This window comes from Sturnus vulgaris, unplaced genomic scaffold (assembly GCF_052056855.1).
Source record: "Sturnus vulgaris isolate bStuVul1 unplaced genomic scaffold, bStuVul1.hap1 Scaffold_194, whole genome shotgun sequence".
Classification (NCBI taxonomy): domain Eukaryota; kingdom Metazoa; phylum Chordata; class Aves; order Passeriformes; family Sturnidae; genus Sturnus; species Sturnus vulgaris.
The window spans coordinates 1,139,474-1,157,287 of NW_028276164.1; the positions used below are offsets into that span (position 1 = coordinate 1,139,474).

General features: G+C 50.4%; 1 protein-coding gene across 1 annotated transcript in view; it reads right to left on the minus strand.

The window, feature by feature from the left end:
* Positions 1-7,404: 7,404 nt before the first annotated feature.
* Positions 7,405-17,814, minus strand: part of LOC148218173 (uncharacterized) — a 36,274-nt gene continuing 25,864 nt past the window's right edge. Inside the window, exon 3 of the mRNA XM_088157919.1 lies at positions 7,405-7,986. Within this exon, the coding sequence (XP_088014045.1) occupies positions 7,405-7,986 (582 nt within the window). The remainder of the gene's footprint in view (positions 7,987-17,814) is intronic.

The window sequence follows — 17,814 nt, forward strand, 5'->3', positions numbered from 1 at the left end:
GGAGCTCCACCTGAAACCCTTCCCACATTCCAAGCACTTGTGGGGCTTCTGCCTTCCATGAGGCTTCTCCACCAGCTCTGAGCTCTGCCTGGATCTCCGGCCGCCTTCCCGGCTCAGGGAGGGTCTTTCCTCCTCACAGCTCACTGGGCTGGGTTTCCAGCCCCTCCTCCTGAGGGATCCCAGGAAATTTTCCTCCTCCGCCATCTGCCCACCCCATGGGAATGAAGAATCCTGGTTTGGGGAAAAAACAAGAGGGGACTGCCTTGAGCTAGAGGTTCTTCCAACCGATGTGCAGCTGAGGAAGACACTGGGCATCCTGTGTTTGTAAGGACCTCCCAAACACCCAGACTGATCACAAAAATCCTCCAAATATCAAGACGCAGATCAAAAACTCCCAAAAAACCAAGATTCAGCCAAAACCCCCTGCAAAATATAAAGATTCAGGCCCAGCAAAAAAACAAAGCACCACGTCTTAGCCCAATAAAGCTCAGAAACAACAAGGTTCACCCCTCTGAAAATGGTGGATCCCCCTCTCCAGTCACCTGCTGAATGTGGAGGGGGGGGGCCAACACGCTGGGACTGGAGGGACGCTGTAGGTTTGGAATCTTGTGCTGCTTCCCATTTCTGCTCCTCCTGTGTCTCTGCTTTTCCTCACATTCCTCTTCCTCCTACTATTCCTCCTTCTCCTGCACAATCCCACCTTCTCCTCCGATATGCATCGTTTGATCATTTTGTTCTTCAACTCTGCTTGTCCCTCCCTCCTCCTGCTGCCCCCAGGCCCAGCACCCACTGCCGGCTCCCTCTTCCCCCCAAACCCACAGCATCCCAGCGCAGGGGCAGCGATGGAGCTGGGGCAGCTCGGGCTGGGGCAGCGCTGGGCTCTCGGCCGCTCCCGCCCGCACTCGCTCCCCACTGCAGCCGCTGCCGCCACCACAGCGCGGGGGGGCCCGGCCTTGGCGCTCCCCCCCTCCCACCTCCCCAAATTCCCCTGCCGGGGGGCGCTGGGGCCAGGAGACAGACGAGTGACAGATCAGGGGGGCTGGGAAGAGTCGGCAGCCAGAGAGCACTGAAAATCTCAGCAGGGACTACAGTGGCATCTTCGGGGACTGAACATGGCAGGGCACCCGTGGAGGGTACAAAGGAAAAGCCAGGAAGGGCTCCTGGCCAGAGGGATGAGGATCCCAAAATATCTCTGAAGGGTCCCTTGGGAGCATGTTGAGGGAGTTTGCACATTCTCCCAGAGGTAATCAAGGACATAGAAACCCAGCAGCACAATAAGGGAAGTCCAGAAGGGATTTAGACAGCAGGGGATGGATGGTGTTGGTGTGCTGGGAAGGGATTGGGTGAAGGGGAGTGTGCAGGAATATGGTTCAGGCAAGATGCAGCAGGAGCAATCTATGTGGGAAGAAAATGGATGATGGAAGAGAGGAGGAAGAGAAAAATACTAAGGATGGGGTGTTTTTCAGCAGGCTCTTATCCTCAGAAGTTGCCAGCTGCTGCAGATCCTTTGTATCCCCGGTTGCCAGGACAGGCACACAAGGAGGTCAGGATTGCAGGGGGTTTCTCTGTGCTGGGCAGCGGCAGGAGCGGGCGCAGAGGGGCGGCACCGGGAGCACGGGCTGGGGGCCTGTGGGGAGCTGCGGGGCCGGGCCGGGGCTGTGGGGCAGCCGGGGCTCAGCGCCGGGCGCTGCCTGAGCCCAGCACCCCCCGGCAATTGCAGGCCCGGCAGTGGCCCCCGGCCCCCAGGAGGCTGCGGGACGCCCCGGCCGCTGCCCGGCCCCGTGGAGCTGCCGGCCCTGCCCGCCGGGGGGGCCGCGTTTGGACACTGCGGCAGGACAGGCACCGGCTCTGGGATACGGGCTGGCCACGGCAGCCACAGCACAAGGAGCAGCAGGACAAAGGAACAGCTGGGAAATGGGCATTGGACGTGCAAGGATCCAGATTCGCTTTTAAGCATTTTCCTTGGGTCAGTGCAGAAAGGAATGATTTAGCAGAAAGCTCAGCAGCTGTCAGAGGATGAGCACCCCCAGGCACTGAGGGGGCTGCAGGAGGGGCAGAAGAAGCCCCTGGAGCACTTGGTCACAAAGGCAGAGCAGGGGAATGCAAGAAGGGAGGAGGAAAAGGCCAAGGGGAAGGCAAAGGCCATGGCAGAGTTTCTACAGCCCCTGAGGGATGAACCCCAGGGCCCAAGGGGGCCCCAGCACCCAGGGGCTCTCACATCCTTACACCATCTTCAACCAGGTGCCCTCCTCACACTGACACCATTCAGTCCTTGATGGCAAAGATGCTTTCTGGGGATGCCCACTTACACAGGATGGTAAACTGGATTTTGCCTTTGAGGGGGAACAAGTGGTAGAAGGGAAAATGGAAAAGACATGGACGGTCCTTCTGCAGGGATGCACGGAAGCACCGGCCTTATTGGGGCAAGCCTTGCAGAAAATATCACAAGAATTTACCCCACCCCCAGGGATTGGGTTAATGCAGGATGTGGATGACTTGCTGCAATCAGGAGGAGAAGAAGTGGTAGAAGAAGCCTCTGTGAAATGGCTGAATGTTCAGGCTAAAAAACATCTTTGATTATTTGAAAAAACAGCGCAAATGGTGGAGAAAAAAGTAAAAGATTTGGGACATATTTTGACTCAAGGTTTGTGGTGTATTAACCCAGGGAGGGACGAGGGAATCTCAGAAGCAATATTACCCAGCACTAAAAAGCAGCTGGGACAATTCTGAGGATTAACAGGGATTTGCAGAACCTGCATTGAGGATTCTCTGTTCCAGCCCGAATATTGTATGACTTTTTAACCCCAGACAGCCCTAGTATTATGGTATGGACATAAGAAAAAGTACAAAACTTGACAAAATGAAAAAACAAAGTGATTGACGCCACAGCCATGGCTCTACCAGAGTCAGAAAAGAAATTGGAATGGGATGTGGATGTTAAATAGGGCCATGCCAAAGGAATTTGGAATTCCCGGCTGCAGGAGCAGCATGGGAGGGCACCACTGACCCTGCACTGAAGGCAACGCAGCAGCAGCCAGGGCTCCACATCGGGCCAAGCCCCTGGGCCTGCCCACAGATCCTCTGCTGAAATCCTCTGCCTGGGCACCCTCCTTTGGCATCTCCACACACTGGGGCCAATCCTTGCTGCCACTGCTGGAGCTTCGCTGCTTTCTGTGCCTGCACTGCCACAGCTGCTGGGGAAGACAACGGCACAATTCCACTCTGCCCCTCAGTTACACTCACACACTGGGCTGCCGGGCATTCCATGGTCAGAAAATATAGCAAGCTAAAATTATTAAAAATCTATTTCTATACTCAGGCTTCATGTGCTTTGCATTGGGGAAACGAATTTTAAAGAGATTTCTAAGGAATGTTCCTCCACTCAACAGAGATGAGTTTAACATCTCAACAGACTGGGAATAGCCCAAAAGATACTCACAAAGATAACGACCATTAAGGCCCATCAGCAAACATCAAGGAACACCCACCCCAGACACTGCCCCTGGCATAGTTGGAGATGCCTGGTCTGCAAAAGGCTGAGAAGGAAATCCAGGAGTGCGGACTTAATTAATATAGAGGGGAAGAAATCCGGGGCCGATAGGAAATTAAATACTTGGAATTGTACAACTTGGAAGCAATGAACATAAAACCAATGGATTTCTATAGGTTTTGGACTGTAAAAAGTTAAGGGAAAATCTAGTAAAACTCACATATCATGGAATGATTTTCTCTGCACACCCGGGCTATGTATGGCTGAAATTATTTCTGTTGCACATCCTGGCCTGAATCAAGTAATGCCTTGATTCTCTAACAGTAGAAATGGTGTTGAAGAGTTTTGTGTCCTCCTGCAGTTTTGGTGACAAGATTACATCATTAGAATGTTTTTTCTTAATAATCCTACTTTTATATTTTCAGTTAAGATTGGGCCAAGGGTGTGAGAACCACATTTTAGTGTTAGGGGAATAAGCAGAAATAATCTTTATTTCTTTGGGGATTTTTTGTGTATGTTTATGAGTGGCTGTTAGTGATGGCAAAATTTTGGTATGGAATTTGTAATGTTCACTGTTCACGTTTAGGCTGCATTTGGCAAAACCAGAAGCCCTGTAATATTTAATAGAATATTGTTCTAAAAAGAGACCAAGAAAGAAAAGCAGTGCGAAGGGGGAGGGGAGAGAGGAAGGAGAGAATATGTGAGTCACCTGATGGGCTTTTGAGAGGTGCTTGAATTGGGGAAAAGGGGGTTGGATCCCCAGAGGTAGCAGGAGGGACCTGGAGCTGTCAGCTTTGAAACTACACCCCAAAAATACTGAAAATCAGGGATTCCTCCCAGAAAAAAGCTGCCGGGAGCTGTCCAAAAAGAGTGAAAGAGGGGATTGGGAACCCGAAATTGAGCAGGAGAGGCCTGGAACCCCCAAAAGCAAGCACGGGTTAGGGGGTTTGATGTTGGAGTGATGATTGGGAATGGGCCAAAGAATGGGGGAAAAGAGGGAGCTGGGACGCCCAAAGATTGGGGGAGGGGGCGGGGAAACCCACATTGAGTCGCGAGGGGTCAGTAGATTTGGGGAATGATGAGAAAGGGGGGGAGAGGGGGAGGGAAAGGTGGATTTGGGATGGAAGAAAGGTGGTTCCCTGTCCCTTAGCACTCGATCCCTGGAGCGATTATCTGCGGCTTGGATGGGGGGGCAGATCCGCACTGGAGGGGCCCCCTGCCCATCCCAGTGTGTCCATCTCGCTGCTTCCCTCGAGCTCCCAGCCCGGCCCCGGCTGCCTGCTCTGCTCCCTGATGGATTTCTACCCTGCCCACATCCAGCTGAGCTGGTTCCAGGGCCAGCAGGAGCTCTCGGGCCACGTGGTGGCCACCGACCTGGTCCCCAATGGGGACTGGATTTCTACCAGCTCCTGGTGTTGCTGGAAACCCCCCCGGCACGGGGTCAGCTCCAGCTCCAGGTGGAGCACGTCAGCCTGGAGCACCCCCTGAGCCGGCACTGGGGCACGGCCCGGACCCCACAGCGCCGGGAGGGGCTGGCAGGACACGGAGGGGATTGGGGGTCCTGGGCTTAACGTGGACACCCTCCCTGGGAACCCTCTTCCCGCTCTCCCATCTCCCTTTATAGCCCCTCTCCCACCCCTTTCCCACCGGTCCCTTTCCGGCCCCGCTCACCCGAGAGAGCTCCAGGCCGGCAGCCGAGGGATGGAGGAGAAGGAGCAGGAGAAGGAGGAGGAGGATCAGGAGGAAGAGGAGGGGTAGAGGAGGAGCAAGAAGAGGAGGAGGAGCAGCGAGAGGCGGCAGCCCGTGCGTCCATCGCTCTCTGGATCTGCGGCCCCTTCGCGCCCGCAGTATCGGCCCCCCCGTATTGTGTAGGTGACCGGGGAGGGGGACCTCGACCCCAATATCTTGGGCGGTCCTGGCAGGGGTTTTTTGAAAGGGGGAGGGATATTTGGAGCTCACCCGAAGTATCTTTGGGTCTCCCTGTTTTTTTCGGGAGGCGGCGGGCGGAGCGATGTTTGCATCTTGCAGGGCTCCAAAGCTGTCCCGAAATCCCCTTTTGGGGGATCCTGCGGGGTCCCCGGGTGGTTTTTTTGGGGATGTCTGGGTGGTGGCTGCAGACAGAGCCCCGGCGGTGGGTGGGGGATGGAGGTCCCCGGAGCCCCGTGGCGATCGCCCGGGACTGGCAGGGCGAGGGGAGCAGCCTTGAGGGGGGGAAAGCGAAAAGGGGAGAGCCCCGGGAGTGCCGGAGCCTGAAATGGGGGCCTGGAGAGGGGGGACCCCGAGAGCCGGGAGTGAGGGGAGCCTGGAGAAGGGATGAGCCTGGAGACGGGGAACCCCTGGGACACCAACGTGGGGACCCCAAAGCCTCCCAGGGCTCTGGCCACGCCAGGGGCTACAAGGCCACGAGGCCGGGGCTGCTCCGGGCCGCTTCCAGGCTGTCCCTCTGCTCTTGGGTGCCGGGGGTGGCCCTTTGTGACACGGGCGTGTGTCAGGGCCCTCGGTGATGCGGGACATTGTGGTGCTGTCATGAATGAGAGCGTTTGAGATCGCTTAAAAATCGGTGACAAAGGCATGAACAAAAGTCAGATTTAATATTAAGCAACAAAGTACAATAAGTTTGTTGGCAAGATTCACTCCACTGCCTACAGGACAGGTGAGGCACAACAAGGCAAGAACAACACCAAATAAAATCCATGCAATCAGAACAGAAATTAACTGGGAACTCTCTAGGGGAGTGTGGGTGGGTGTGTGCTGTGTTTAGGTGCATGCAGGGATTAAAAGGAACACGGCCTAAAAACATTTGAACTTCTACCTTAATTTGTAACTTAAGTTATACCTTAGGCCGAGCAAATCAACAGACGAACAACACCAAACTTATACCTAACTTAACTTAGAACTTCACATTAACAATTCCACAGAGCAATAACACTTAACAGCATTTAACCTAACTTACAGCTGTAACTTCCAAGTTGTATTTAGCAACTTAATACAATAACAACACTTATGACTTCCATTTAAGAACTTAGCAAAACACTTAGCATTTAACAGCATTTAAGTATGTTCCTAACTATAACTGAACCTTGCTTACAGGCATAACTTAGATATCCAAGGTACTTCCACATCTAGGAAAGCTGTATTTCTCCCAGATTTGCTATAGCATATGTGCAGGGGCACACACACAGACAGGAACAGTCAGTGCAAGCAATTCCCCCCAGAGCTCAGTGAAATCCTCCCTTCAGATGTTTTTGCATCTCCCACTGGCCAAAGGATGGGGCCTTGAGCAGCGAGGGTATGGGCCCAGGACACGTCGTGTTTCAGTGATCCTCCAGGCACAGCAAAGCCGAGGGTTTGCTGGCTCTGAGAGGCCACTCAGAGGGAGACTGCTGGTCACAGCCCACGGTGGCCCAGGAGAGCTCAAAGGTCTCCTTTTGGATTTCTGTTGATAGAGAGTGGGCTCCAGTCATAACCATGTTTCATCCTGGCCTCAGTTTGGGTTGGCACTTTCTCTAGGAGTGGGGGAATGCATCACCACACTGGGATCTCAGGGGTGCCCATGGCCTGGGTGATGCTGGCCCGATGTCAGGCACCCACCAAAGCCACTCTGACCCTGCCCCTCCAGCTGCAAAGGAAGATAGAGTTTAACCAGGAGCTCCAGGATCAGATTAAGACGGGACAAGCAAAGACACCAAACAGCAAAATGGGCAACACAGACACAGCGTGGGCACAGCGAGGGAATTTATTCCCAATCAAATCATAGCAACAGAAGGAAAAGAGAGAGAAATCTCTCCAACAACTTCCCCCCACACAATGGGGATCATCAGGACCACGGACCACCAGGGCTCTGCCCAACGGGGGATGGAGCTGGAGCAGAGCACGAAGCTCTTCCCACACTCGGGACACTCACAGGGCTTCCCTTAGTGGTGATTCCGTTGGTGTTGGGTCAAGTTAGAGCTCTGTGAGAAGCTCTTCCCACACTCAGGACACTCGTAGGGCCTCTCCCCAGTGTGGATGCGCCGGTGGCTGATGATGTGGGAGTTGCGGTTGAATCCCTTCCCGCAGTCGGGGCAGCGGAAGGGCCTCTCCTCTGTGTGAATCTGCTCATGTAGAAGGAGATTGGAGCTGGTCTGAAACCTCTTCCCACACTTGGGACACTCGTAGGGCCTCTCCCCGGTGTGGATGCGCTGGTGTTTTCTCAGGTCAAAGCTCCACCCAAAGCTCTTCCCACATTCCAAGCAGGTGTAGGGCCGTTCCCTTGTGTGGATCACCTGGTGCTCCATCAGGTGAGAAATCGTTGTGAAGCTCTTCCCACATTTCCCACACTCGTAGGGCTTTTCCCCAGTGTGGATCCTTTGGTGCCGGATCAGATGGGACCTGTCTCTGAAGCTCTTCCCACATTGTCCACACTCGTAGGGCTTCTCCCCAGTGTGGACCACCTGGTGCTGGATCAGATGGGAGCTCCACCTGAAACTCTTCCCACATTCCAAGCACTTGTGGGGCTTCTCCCCTCCAGGAGGCTTCTCCACCAGCTCTGAGCTCTGCCTGGATCTCCGGCCGCCTTCCCGGCTCAGGGAGGGTCTTTCCTCCTCGCAGCTCCCTGGGCTGGGTTTGCAGCCCCTCCTCGTGAGAGATCTCTGGGGCTTTTCTGCCTCCTCCATCTGCTCACACCTGGGGAATGAAAATTCCTGGTTTAGGGGGAAATAACAAGAAGACAGCTCCATAAACTGTGTGCTCCTCCTTGACCAAGTTCATCACTGGAAGTCATTGAGCATCTTGTGTCTGTAATAACCTCCCAAACACCAAGATTCCCATCCAAAATCCTCCAAACTTTAACACACGGATCAAAAACTCCCCAAATATCAAGATTCAGCCAAAATACCCTCCAAAATTGTGCTGGTTTGAAAGCAAAACCAGTGAGAGACTCCAAGTCAGAAATACAATTTTATAGGAAAAAAGAGAAGAGAATTAAAATACATGCAACAGTAGAAAAGAAAACAACTGACAGAATCAGAATACAACCTGACACCCTGCTAGTTAGGGTGGTGGTAGCAGTCCCAATGAAGTGGTTTTGTTGTAGTAGTGATGCTGTAGAAAGGTCTGGTAGCTCTTGTCCTCTGGAATCCAGTGGGTAAGGGCTGCGTTGGTGTTCCAAATCTCAGATTTTATCTAGGTAGGAAAGGCTTGGCTCCTCCCCCTGGCTGGAGCATCTCCCAATGGGATGATGGAATTTTATCAGTCATGCAGTGGCACTCAATGGCCCATTAACAGAAGATATCTACCTGGAGGAAGGATGGGTTGTGGAAATGATAAAGAACACTGCCCCACCTGGTTTTAACAGATGGCCCATTAGCAGAGGATATCTCCCACACAGATAAGGATCCCTGCTCCACTTGTTTTTTTCCATCACTCTTTGTTCTTTTGTTTCTGCCCAGGAGCTCTGACTGGTTACTTCATGTTTGCTGCTGATTTCCTCTCCCTTTTGAAGATGAAAATGGTAAAAGTGTCTTTGACCTGCCTTGCTGGATATTGTGAAGAGGAGCAGTCATCTACTGCAAGTGGAAGTGTCACAGGTGGAGCAGAGTTCTGTGAGTGCTGCATCAAACCAGACCTCGTCAGACCTGCCAGAGCAACTGGTCCATGCTGCCCTTCACTGCTCTGCCTGTTCCCCACTGTTTTATGCCAGAGTAATTTAACTGCTGTTAATTGGGTGTGTGTTTCACTCGAGCCAGTGCAGCAGAACCAGCAGAAAGCAGCCCCAGAATGAATGGGGCTCTGCAGAGGAGCCCCAGACTATTCATCAGCCTGCCTGCAGAACTGGCTCCAACTCTGAACCCTTGTGACCACACTCTGAAGAAGACACACTTCTGATATTTCTGAGGCACTTATGACTGAGGCACTGCACGTGCTTGTGCAGGTAAGAATCCCAAAGTTCTTTCTTACTTCAGGAAAAACCCTGCAGCAGTGCATACCCAGCATCTGCTATCAGCACATCCTGGCTACACGTGCAGGAGAAGCAGCAGCAGCATTGTACACGTGGGTTTGTTAAGCTGAACTCCCCTACACTTTGAACAGTGCTCATCACAAATAGATTTAATGGCACACCGGTGCCGTACATTTCTCCTAAAAGCCTCCCTTGTAACTAAACTTTACTGGAAAGTTAATGCCGAGGATGAACGAGCGACTTCGGTCTCATTCCGGAGGTGGAGGGGTTCTAAACACTGACTTTCCGAGAGCAGCATCTCTCCTGAAGCGCTCGGGGCCACCCGAGGCGCCGCCGGGAGCGCGGTGCAGAAGCCGGCCCGGACTCAGCCGCAGCGCCGGGCACCGCGCATCGCTGCTCTGCAGGGCGGCCCGCACGTCCTCCAGCAGCTGCCGCAGGCTGCCCTTCTCCTGCTGCAGCTCGGCCATGCGCTCCTCGGCCCGCTCCAGCGCCACCATCTCCTCGCAGCGCTCTCGGGAGCAGGGCCCCGGCGGCCGCCGCTCGGGCTCGGCGGGGGCTGCGCGGGCGGATTTGGCTCTTCTGTGTTCAATCCTCTCTTCTGGTGGTGCCCTGCTGGGCAGGGTGGAGGAAGAACCCCCGGCCCGTGGCTGGAATTGAGTGCAGCGGGCGCTGGAGAACAGCCACGAAACCAGAAACTCATCACGGCTCCTCTGACTAAACCCTACAGTCCTCACCCAGCCCCCAGCGTGGCCTTGAAAGACTCTTTATCCTAAATAACTCTGACTGCCCCACCTGGAAAAAATCACAAAACCATCTGCTGCCCTCTGGGCAAGGTATTAACTCTTTCAATGCCCAGAATAAAACTTTACAGATACTTTATTCTCGCGCCTAAATAAAAAATAAAATAAATTTTAAAAACCCAAAATAGTAATACACGCAGAAACAATATAAAAACATCGAAATCAAACAAAAAGAAAAGTCAAACACCAAATAAAGAAAGGAGAAAACTCATGAACTAAATTTTCTCTTTTTTAAAATATGGAGAAAAAAACTCTTGTTTCCTCTATACCACATAAAAATATTACGAAGTGAATATGACTGTTCTAACTGTAAATATAAACAAAGGTAGTAATATTAAAGTAAGGACATGTTAAAATTGCTGTAATCTACGTTTAAATAATCAAAATCCCCCTGGTGTTCCACAGGAAAAAAAAAACAGAAAAAAACCTCTGTTCTCAAAAATAAAGTAAGCTTTTGTTTAATCTGTTATAATCCTTAAAGTGTGCCTCATAAGTTAATATAGTCCGTAATAAAAGTTGTGAGAAAAACTTTTAGTCTGAAAAAAGGGTTTTTAGGTAGTGATCAGATTTCCATTATCTTAATCACTGTAACATCCAAACCACAAGAAAACTGTTTTTTGTGAAGAAATCTCCATAGACTGAAAAAAAGTCTCCTCTTTGAAGTAAATTAGTAAAAAACTATTTTAAAGATGGTAAACTGCCTGATTTTTTTCTTTGTTTTCAGTAGTAAAAAAGATTGTGTGGAAGAAATAAAGTTGTCTGAAGTTTTATTCTAAATTTATATTTCTTCTGGTTTATAGTAATAAAATTTCTCTTTGTACCATTTAAAGTTAAACCTGTTTTTTGTCTACTTCTTAATCCTCTCTCACAAAAAAAGTTTCAAATTAATAAACCAAAACCACTACATCAAACCTCAGTGATTCCAGGATTTTAATTTCCTATTGCCCAGGGGTGTCTTCTGCAGCCAAATGGTGATGGACTGGGGCAAAGACCAAGATTTTGGAGACAGTGGGGTGGAAACTCCTCCAAAAATGTTCTTCCCTCCCTCCCAAGCACGTTAATCCTCAGCCCGCAGAGACATGGAAATAATTTTCTTTTCGCCTGGATTTGATTTTCATTTATCTTCGTCCTTTAAAACATCCAACACTGGCTAAAAATAAAGACACTGAACTGAAACATGGGTGGGGACATGGTGGGGACACAGACATGGAGAGTGACATGGGGACACATGGACATGGAGGGGGACGTGGCCATTTGTGGTGACATGGGGGGACACGGGCATGGATGGAGATGTGGGGGACAGTGACAGGGATGGAAACATGGTGGGGACACAGCCATGGGTGAGGACATGGTGGGACATGGCCAGTGACATGTGGGGACACGGCCACGGCCGGTGCCATGGGGGGAACTTGCAGGGGCAGTGGGGGATGCTGGCTTGGAGGGAGTTGAGGGTTCCTGGCAGGGACTTGGGGCTCGCTGAGGCCTTTGGGGACCCCAGGCCGAGCGGCTCCGGCTGCGCTGGGAGACCCTGGCGGAGGTTCTGGGGCAGCTGCTCAAGGACCCCCTGCCCTGGAGCCCCAGCCGGGCATTGGGCTCCTGGAAGGGAATGAACGTCCTTGTCCCCAGCAGGACAGATTTCTTATTTCTTGCAGGTGCAAATGGTTCTCTTACCAGAATAGCTTGTTGTGTTAATTGTTTTCAGGCTTAAGATTGTTTTCACATGGGAACAAGCAAGTAACTTAGCTGCACATAGAAGAAGTGACAGGCTAGCTATTAATTTAGCAGAGAGCAAGACCTGATTTTATGGAGCCTTCCTTTTATAATTTGTCTACCTGACTGCAACATCTCACCCTTTTTCATTAATTCAAAAAAGGCTCATATGTTCTGATGATAAAATAGCTCTCTCTTGTGAGGGTGTTATCTCATTAAGGTTATCACTGGTTATCTCTTAGATATGGGTAAGATACACAAAAGACCGATTACAATCAACAAAACTTAGCAAATTCTATCATGTCATTGACACAGGGTTTCACAGCATGATAAATAAAAGAATAATGTCCAGTGTGTCCTAGGGAAATGGGAATAAATGACCATTGTTTTAAAGTCCAAATAGTCCATTAGCTGGAAATGTTGATCTTTGACATCACTGAATGTGCTCTTGGATCCTGGAACAGGGAATAACTGAAGAAGGTTAGTAGGAACACTATTCCATGATGTTGACACAAGGCTTTCCTTGGCAATTTGCCTGTAAATTTCCAGACACAGCCATGTCTTGGCAGTCCTACTTCTGGTTTTGTTCTGGCCACGAAGGCTGCATGGTGATTAGGTTCTTTTTCTTCTCACTGGGCTTCATTTTCTTGGAGGCAATTGATGTTTGGCTGAATGAACAGGTGACTACTTTGAACTTGTTGATGATAAAAACACATGCATACCTTCTCCTTAAGTTAATGAATTAATTAGACTTTTTCATTGTACATTCAATTGAAGAGCCTTACATAAAAATATTTTACTTTTTTGGAATAAATATTAAAAAAAATTTTTATAAATATGTAAATATTTAGGAGCTAATTCCCCTTTCCTTGTTTTAAAAACAGCATTCATGACTCTTGCCATGAACATGAAGGGAAGTTCAAAACAAAACAATACATGTAGTAAAACCAAAAATAGTAACTGGGAATAATTCTGATACAACAATCCAAAACATTTCCGATAAGAGATATAATTAAAAACACTCGTGAAATTAGATTATTACCAAAGATTAAAACATTGTACCATCATCCCAGTGTTTGCAACACCTGATAAACCTCAAATCAGTGAAGAACTGGATAAGCGTCTGTTGGGGGTTGGTTTTTCCTTTCCTCTCTGCCTGTGGAATTTTTTTCCCATTGACATGCTAAGAAGCACTGATGGTTGGGTCCCAGCACCAGGGAGGGCATCCCTGTCTTTTTGGGAGTTTCTCTCGGAGGGCGGGGGGAGGGAAAGGGGGAACACGGTGAGATTGGAAGCAGGTAAAGGAGGGTGGGGGCAGTTGCTGGCTCTCGCTCGCTTTTGGCTCTCGGAGCAGAAAGGTCATTGCTACCCCCCCACCATCCCAACGCCGGGAGCTGCCTCTCTGTTTTGGACCCCGCAGCCCTGCTTGGACGCCCTCCTGCTTCAGCTTGCTGTTTTCCCAGCATCCTGCCTCTCCTCCATCCCTTCCCATCTGGGACACAGCTGCCATCACCCCCAGCCCCTGCAGGTGCCGGGATCGTCACATCTGCCCCGTCCACCGGGAATCTGCCAGCGCTCACTGCCAGCGGTGACGGTGACTGCAGCACAGGGGAAAAGTGCCTGAGGCCCAGAAGGACTGGAACTGGGTTCCTGTTCTGCTTGTTCTTGATTCCAGAGTTGTTGTTCTGTTTGCCTTCTTAGATATACTAGTAAAGAACTGTCATTCCTGTCCCCATATCTTGGCCTGAGAGCCCCTTAATTTCAAAATTGTACTCATTCAGAGGGAGGGATTTACTTCCTCCATTTCAAGGGAAGGCCCTGCTTTCCCTAGCACACACCTGTCTTTTATTCACACCAGGAGTGATTTTGGCACCCAACGGTGGAACCTGTGGACATTGAGTGGAAAGGCTGGAAAAGCAATAACAGTTCTTGAGTGACCTGATTTTGTGTTTTAGGTGACACCATGTTGTCCAGCTTACCCTGGTTTGGGCTGCACGTGGTCACAGCTACATCTCTCCCATTTGCAGGCCCTTATTTGAACATGGGTCCTATCACTAAGGCTACTGTGACTATTATCCAGTTCATTTTGTGGGTTGATAAGGTGAGGAATTCATGGGTTTTTAACTTCCTCTGGAAGATGGCAACGTGGATTCAGAGCTATCACACTCTAACTGTGTGTTTTTGGGGTTTAATTCAATAATGGTAGTTACTGTGAGGAAGTGACAGCAGGGGAAATTTTCTCCCAACCCTTCATCCAGTCCACCGTTTAGGTCCACCCCACCAGTTTTGAAAGGGTTCAAATCTTCTCTAAATGCTAATGCTATACTACAGTGGCTGGTGTTGCTGATATTCCTGTTAAACCTGTTCTATTTAACATTCAGAGATAAGGGGAGATTGATTTGGATAACAACCCTGATACCTACCCCAGGAAATTGGGATGCTCCTGCAGAGACTGACCCTGCCCCACAGCCCACTTCAGAAATTAAAAACCTGGATTGGGTGGGCGTTTTAGTGAAGGAGATGTGTGAGATGAGCCAGATGCTGAAGGAGTACCTTTCCACAGCTGGTGAGAAACCCTCCCCCTGCCTCAAAGAGGGAGAGTCTGATGGTGCAGCAGTGGAACCCACAGACATTACATCTGTCCAGGTTCCAGCTGTACTGCACAGGCACTTGTAGCCAGCAGCAGTCGCCCCTATGGAAACAAAGAAGTCTAAGATGAAAACAAGGCACCTAGATAATAAGGATAAGAAAGGAGGGCCCTCACAACCAGCAGGGGAGCCAGAGGTTGAGATCATGACCAAGTCCCTGTCGTACAAAAGTCTCCATACTCTGAAAAAAGACATTGAGTGATGAGGCCGTGAGGCTTTTACCACCTGGTTACTGCAGGTGTGAGGCCTTATGGGTACAGGTGTGCAACTGGATGGTCCTGAGGCAAGGAATTTGGGACCCTTGACCCAGGACTCAGGTGTGGACCAGGTATTTGTAAGGGAGCCAGGGTCCCTTTCCCTCTGGGAGTGGCTTTTAATGAGTGTGACAGAGAGGTTTGTCCACAGAGAGAGAATGCAGGAGCACCACCATAGAATGTGTTGGAAGACCCTTGAGGAAGGGATCCAAGAGCTGAGAGAAGTGGCAGTGCTGGAGGTGCTCTTTGGGAGGGATGGACAGCATGACAATGACCCTGACAAGGTCAGGTGCACAGGGCAGATGTTGTGGAATCTGGCAAACCTGGGCCCATCTCAATACACCACCTTTATTGCAACAATTAATGCTGATAATAACAGAGACAGTGGGTTCTGTTGCCAACAAGCAAGAAGCTTAGATATTTTGGGAGTATGATCAATGACCCGGTGCAGGCTCATGTCTCTGCTGTAATTGTGAGCCTCCAAGAGGAGATGAGGGAGATGAGGGAGGAGGGGAGGAAGAACAGTTCCCAAGCAACACCAGTGCTGTCATATCACGAGTTCCTGGAACACATTTTCAAGCCCTTCCAGCTGTTTCTGTCTTGCATCACAAAATTTGGCATGTGTTTTGACCATTTAAAGGACTTGTTGCATGCATTAACATCCAAGGGGTTGCTTTCATCGTGCCCCATCCCTCCCACACGGCAGCTCTTGCCATGGCCTGGAGGAAGCAGGAGACAGCAAGGATCAGCTGGAAGGCGCTGGCCACGAATGTCCCTCCCGCAGGCCCCTGGAAGGTCTCTGTGCTCTGCCCACGCCGCCCCTCGTGCGCGCAGGGAGCAGAGCCCTCCCAGCCGGGGCAGGATTCCTAATGGTTGCTGGTGTTTTTTTCTAGGGAGACTTCCTGCTCAATGCAGGCTTCCCCTCAGGATGCCTGATGGTCTCTGGTGGTTTCAGTGGGGACAGCTCCTGCTCAATGCAGGCTTCCCCTTGGGATCCCTCATGGCAGCTGTTGCTGAGGTTGCTGCATGGTTGCAGGCCTGAGCTGTCGCCTGTCCCCAGCCCCTGCCCGCTGAGGGCCTGCTCTTCCAGCCTGCTGGGCATGGGGCTGGCTGCTTTGGAGTTGGGCTTCACCTTTTCCTTCTCCATGTGCAACTGTCTGGAGCACAGAGGTCCCAGGAGCTGCTTCCTCCTGAGCCAGTGGCACTCCTGGCCCTGGGCAGCGCAGGGCCCTGTGCCCCGTATATACCCCTGCAGGGCGGGGCTGTGCCATGTCACCAGGACAACAGAATGGCCAACAGCACCCAGGAACCCGATAGAACGGCCCTGTGTCACAAAGGGCCCAGCCCAGCACCCCTTCAGCAGCCCAAGCCCCTGGAAGTGGCATGGAGCAGCAGCCAGACTGGAGGGCTTCGAGCCCCTTGTTCTGATCCACTGATGAAAATGATCAGAAATGGCTCTGCCTCAATTAGGGTGCAAATGAGAGCATGTGGTAAAGTCAATAGTGTGGGTTTTATTGTAGAGTAAACAAGTGTCAGAGAGAACAAAAAAAAAGAGAAAAATAGAAATGGAATAGAGGTGGGGGAGAGAAAGAGAGAAAGAGGCCGATTAAATAGAAAACCTCACCACTCTGTGGATCCCAGTGGAATTCTGCTCTCTGATGGAGAGCATTCACAGATCTCTTGGAGATGGATCCCAGTGGCATACTGTGGATGCTCTACATCTCCATTTTCTTGGTGCTGAGAGTCCCCCACAAACTTGTAGTTTAGGGGGTCCATACACTCTAATCCATGATAAATGTATATTATAGTTAAAACTTTCACAAAATATTTAAGTAGAGGCTTTGTATTGTGCATTATAATATTAATATTTGCATAAATAAATGTAGTTGTGAAATAATAAATAATACTTTTATTTTTATAACTAACTGACGATATTTAGAATAACTCAAATATATTTGTGAAATGGCTATGCTGATTCAAAGTACTTACAATAAACTTACAGTAGTGGAAATAGCTGAAACCGTCTGCATGTTCAGACATCATTGAAAGAACCACGCAGATAACATTGAGAGAACAGATGTAAGGAGGACTCTGCTGCTGACTGTCAATAACTGTCACTGAAATTACCAAACAGGGGACCCTTGTGAGCAAGTGACACAGGACCCTCTAAACTGCACAGAAGGGGGGGCAGGGGTCGAACCAAGCTAAAGAATTGCCAGATGTAAACGAATTCAAAGCAATGTTTGAATATGTATAATCCTTATAAATATGTATTTGACCAATGCAATGAAAAAGATTTTATGGTTACCCAGTGTGCCTCTGGCTGTGGCTACGCACCCAGCATTGTTATTGTCCCTTTTATCTCTTATTAAACTTTTAAAAATTTTAAAGAGTGAGGCTGGTTCCTCACAAAACCCAAGGTGCTCACCACTTTCTTTCCCCCCCAAGCCAGGATCTGTCAATCCCAAACTTTGTTCAGATGTTGGAGGAGGAGGCTGCGAGGAAAAGGAAGATGCCCTGGGTAGGAGGCAGGTGAAGGGGCAGGTGCCCCTTTCCTCCTCTCCTCTGCTCCATCTCCCAGCCCAGCATCACCCCCGGCTGCAGGACAACCCCGCTGCCGACACCTCCTGCCAGGGACGGATTGGGGGGGATCTCCTTCCCCTTCCATCTGCAATGGAGGCAAATCCCATCCTCTCCTTGTCCACCTTCCTTCCTCTCCTCTTTCTGTCCTTCATCCATCCACGTTCCTTTCCCTTCTCCTTCCTCCCTTACTCCTTCTTGTTCTTTCCTGCCTTTTCCTTTTCCCTTCTCGCTGTCCCTCCCTCTCCTTGTCCTTCCTCCCCCAGACATTGAGCTGCAGACAGAGACCAGGGACAACAAATCCCTGGCACAGAACCTTGTGGAAGAGGCCGTTTTGAGTGGCTTCGTGGCACTGAAATGCAACGGGAAGGAAAAGTCCCAGAGATCCCACACA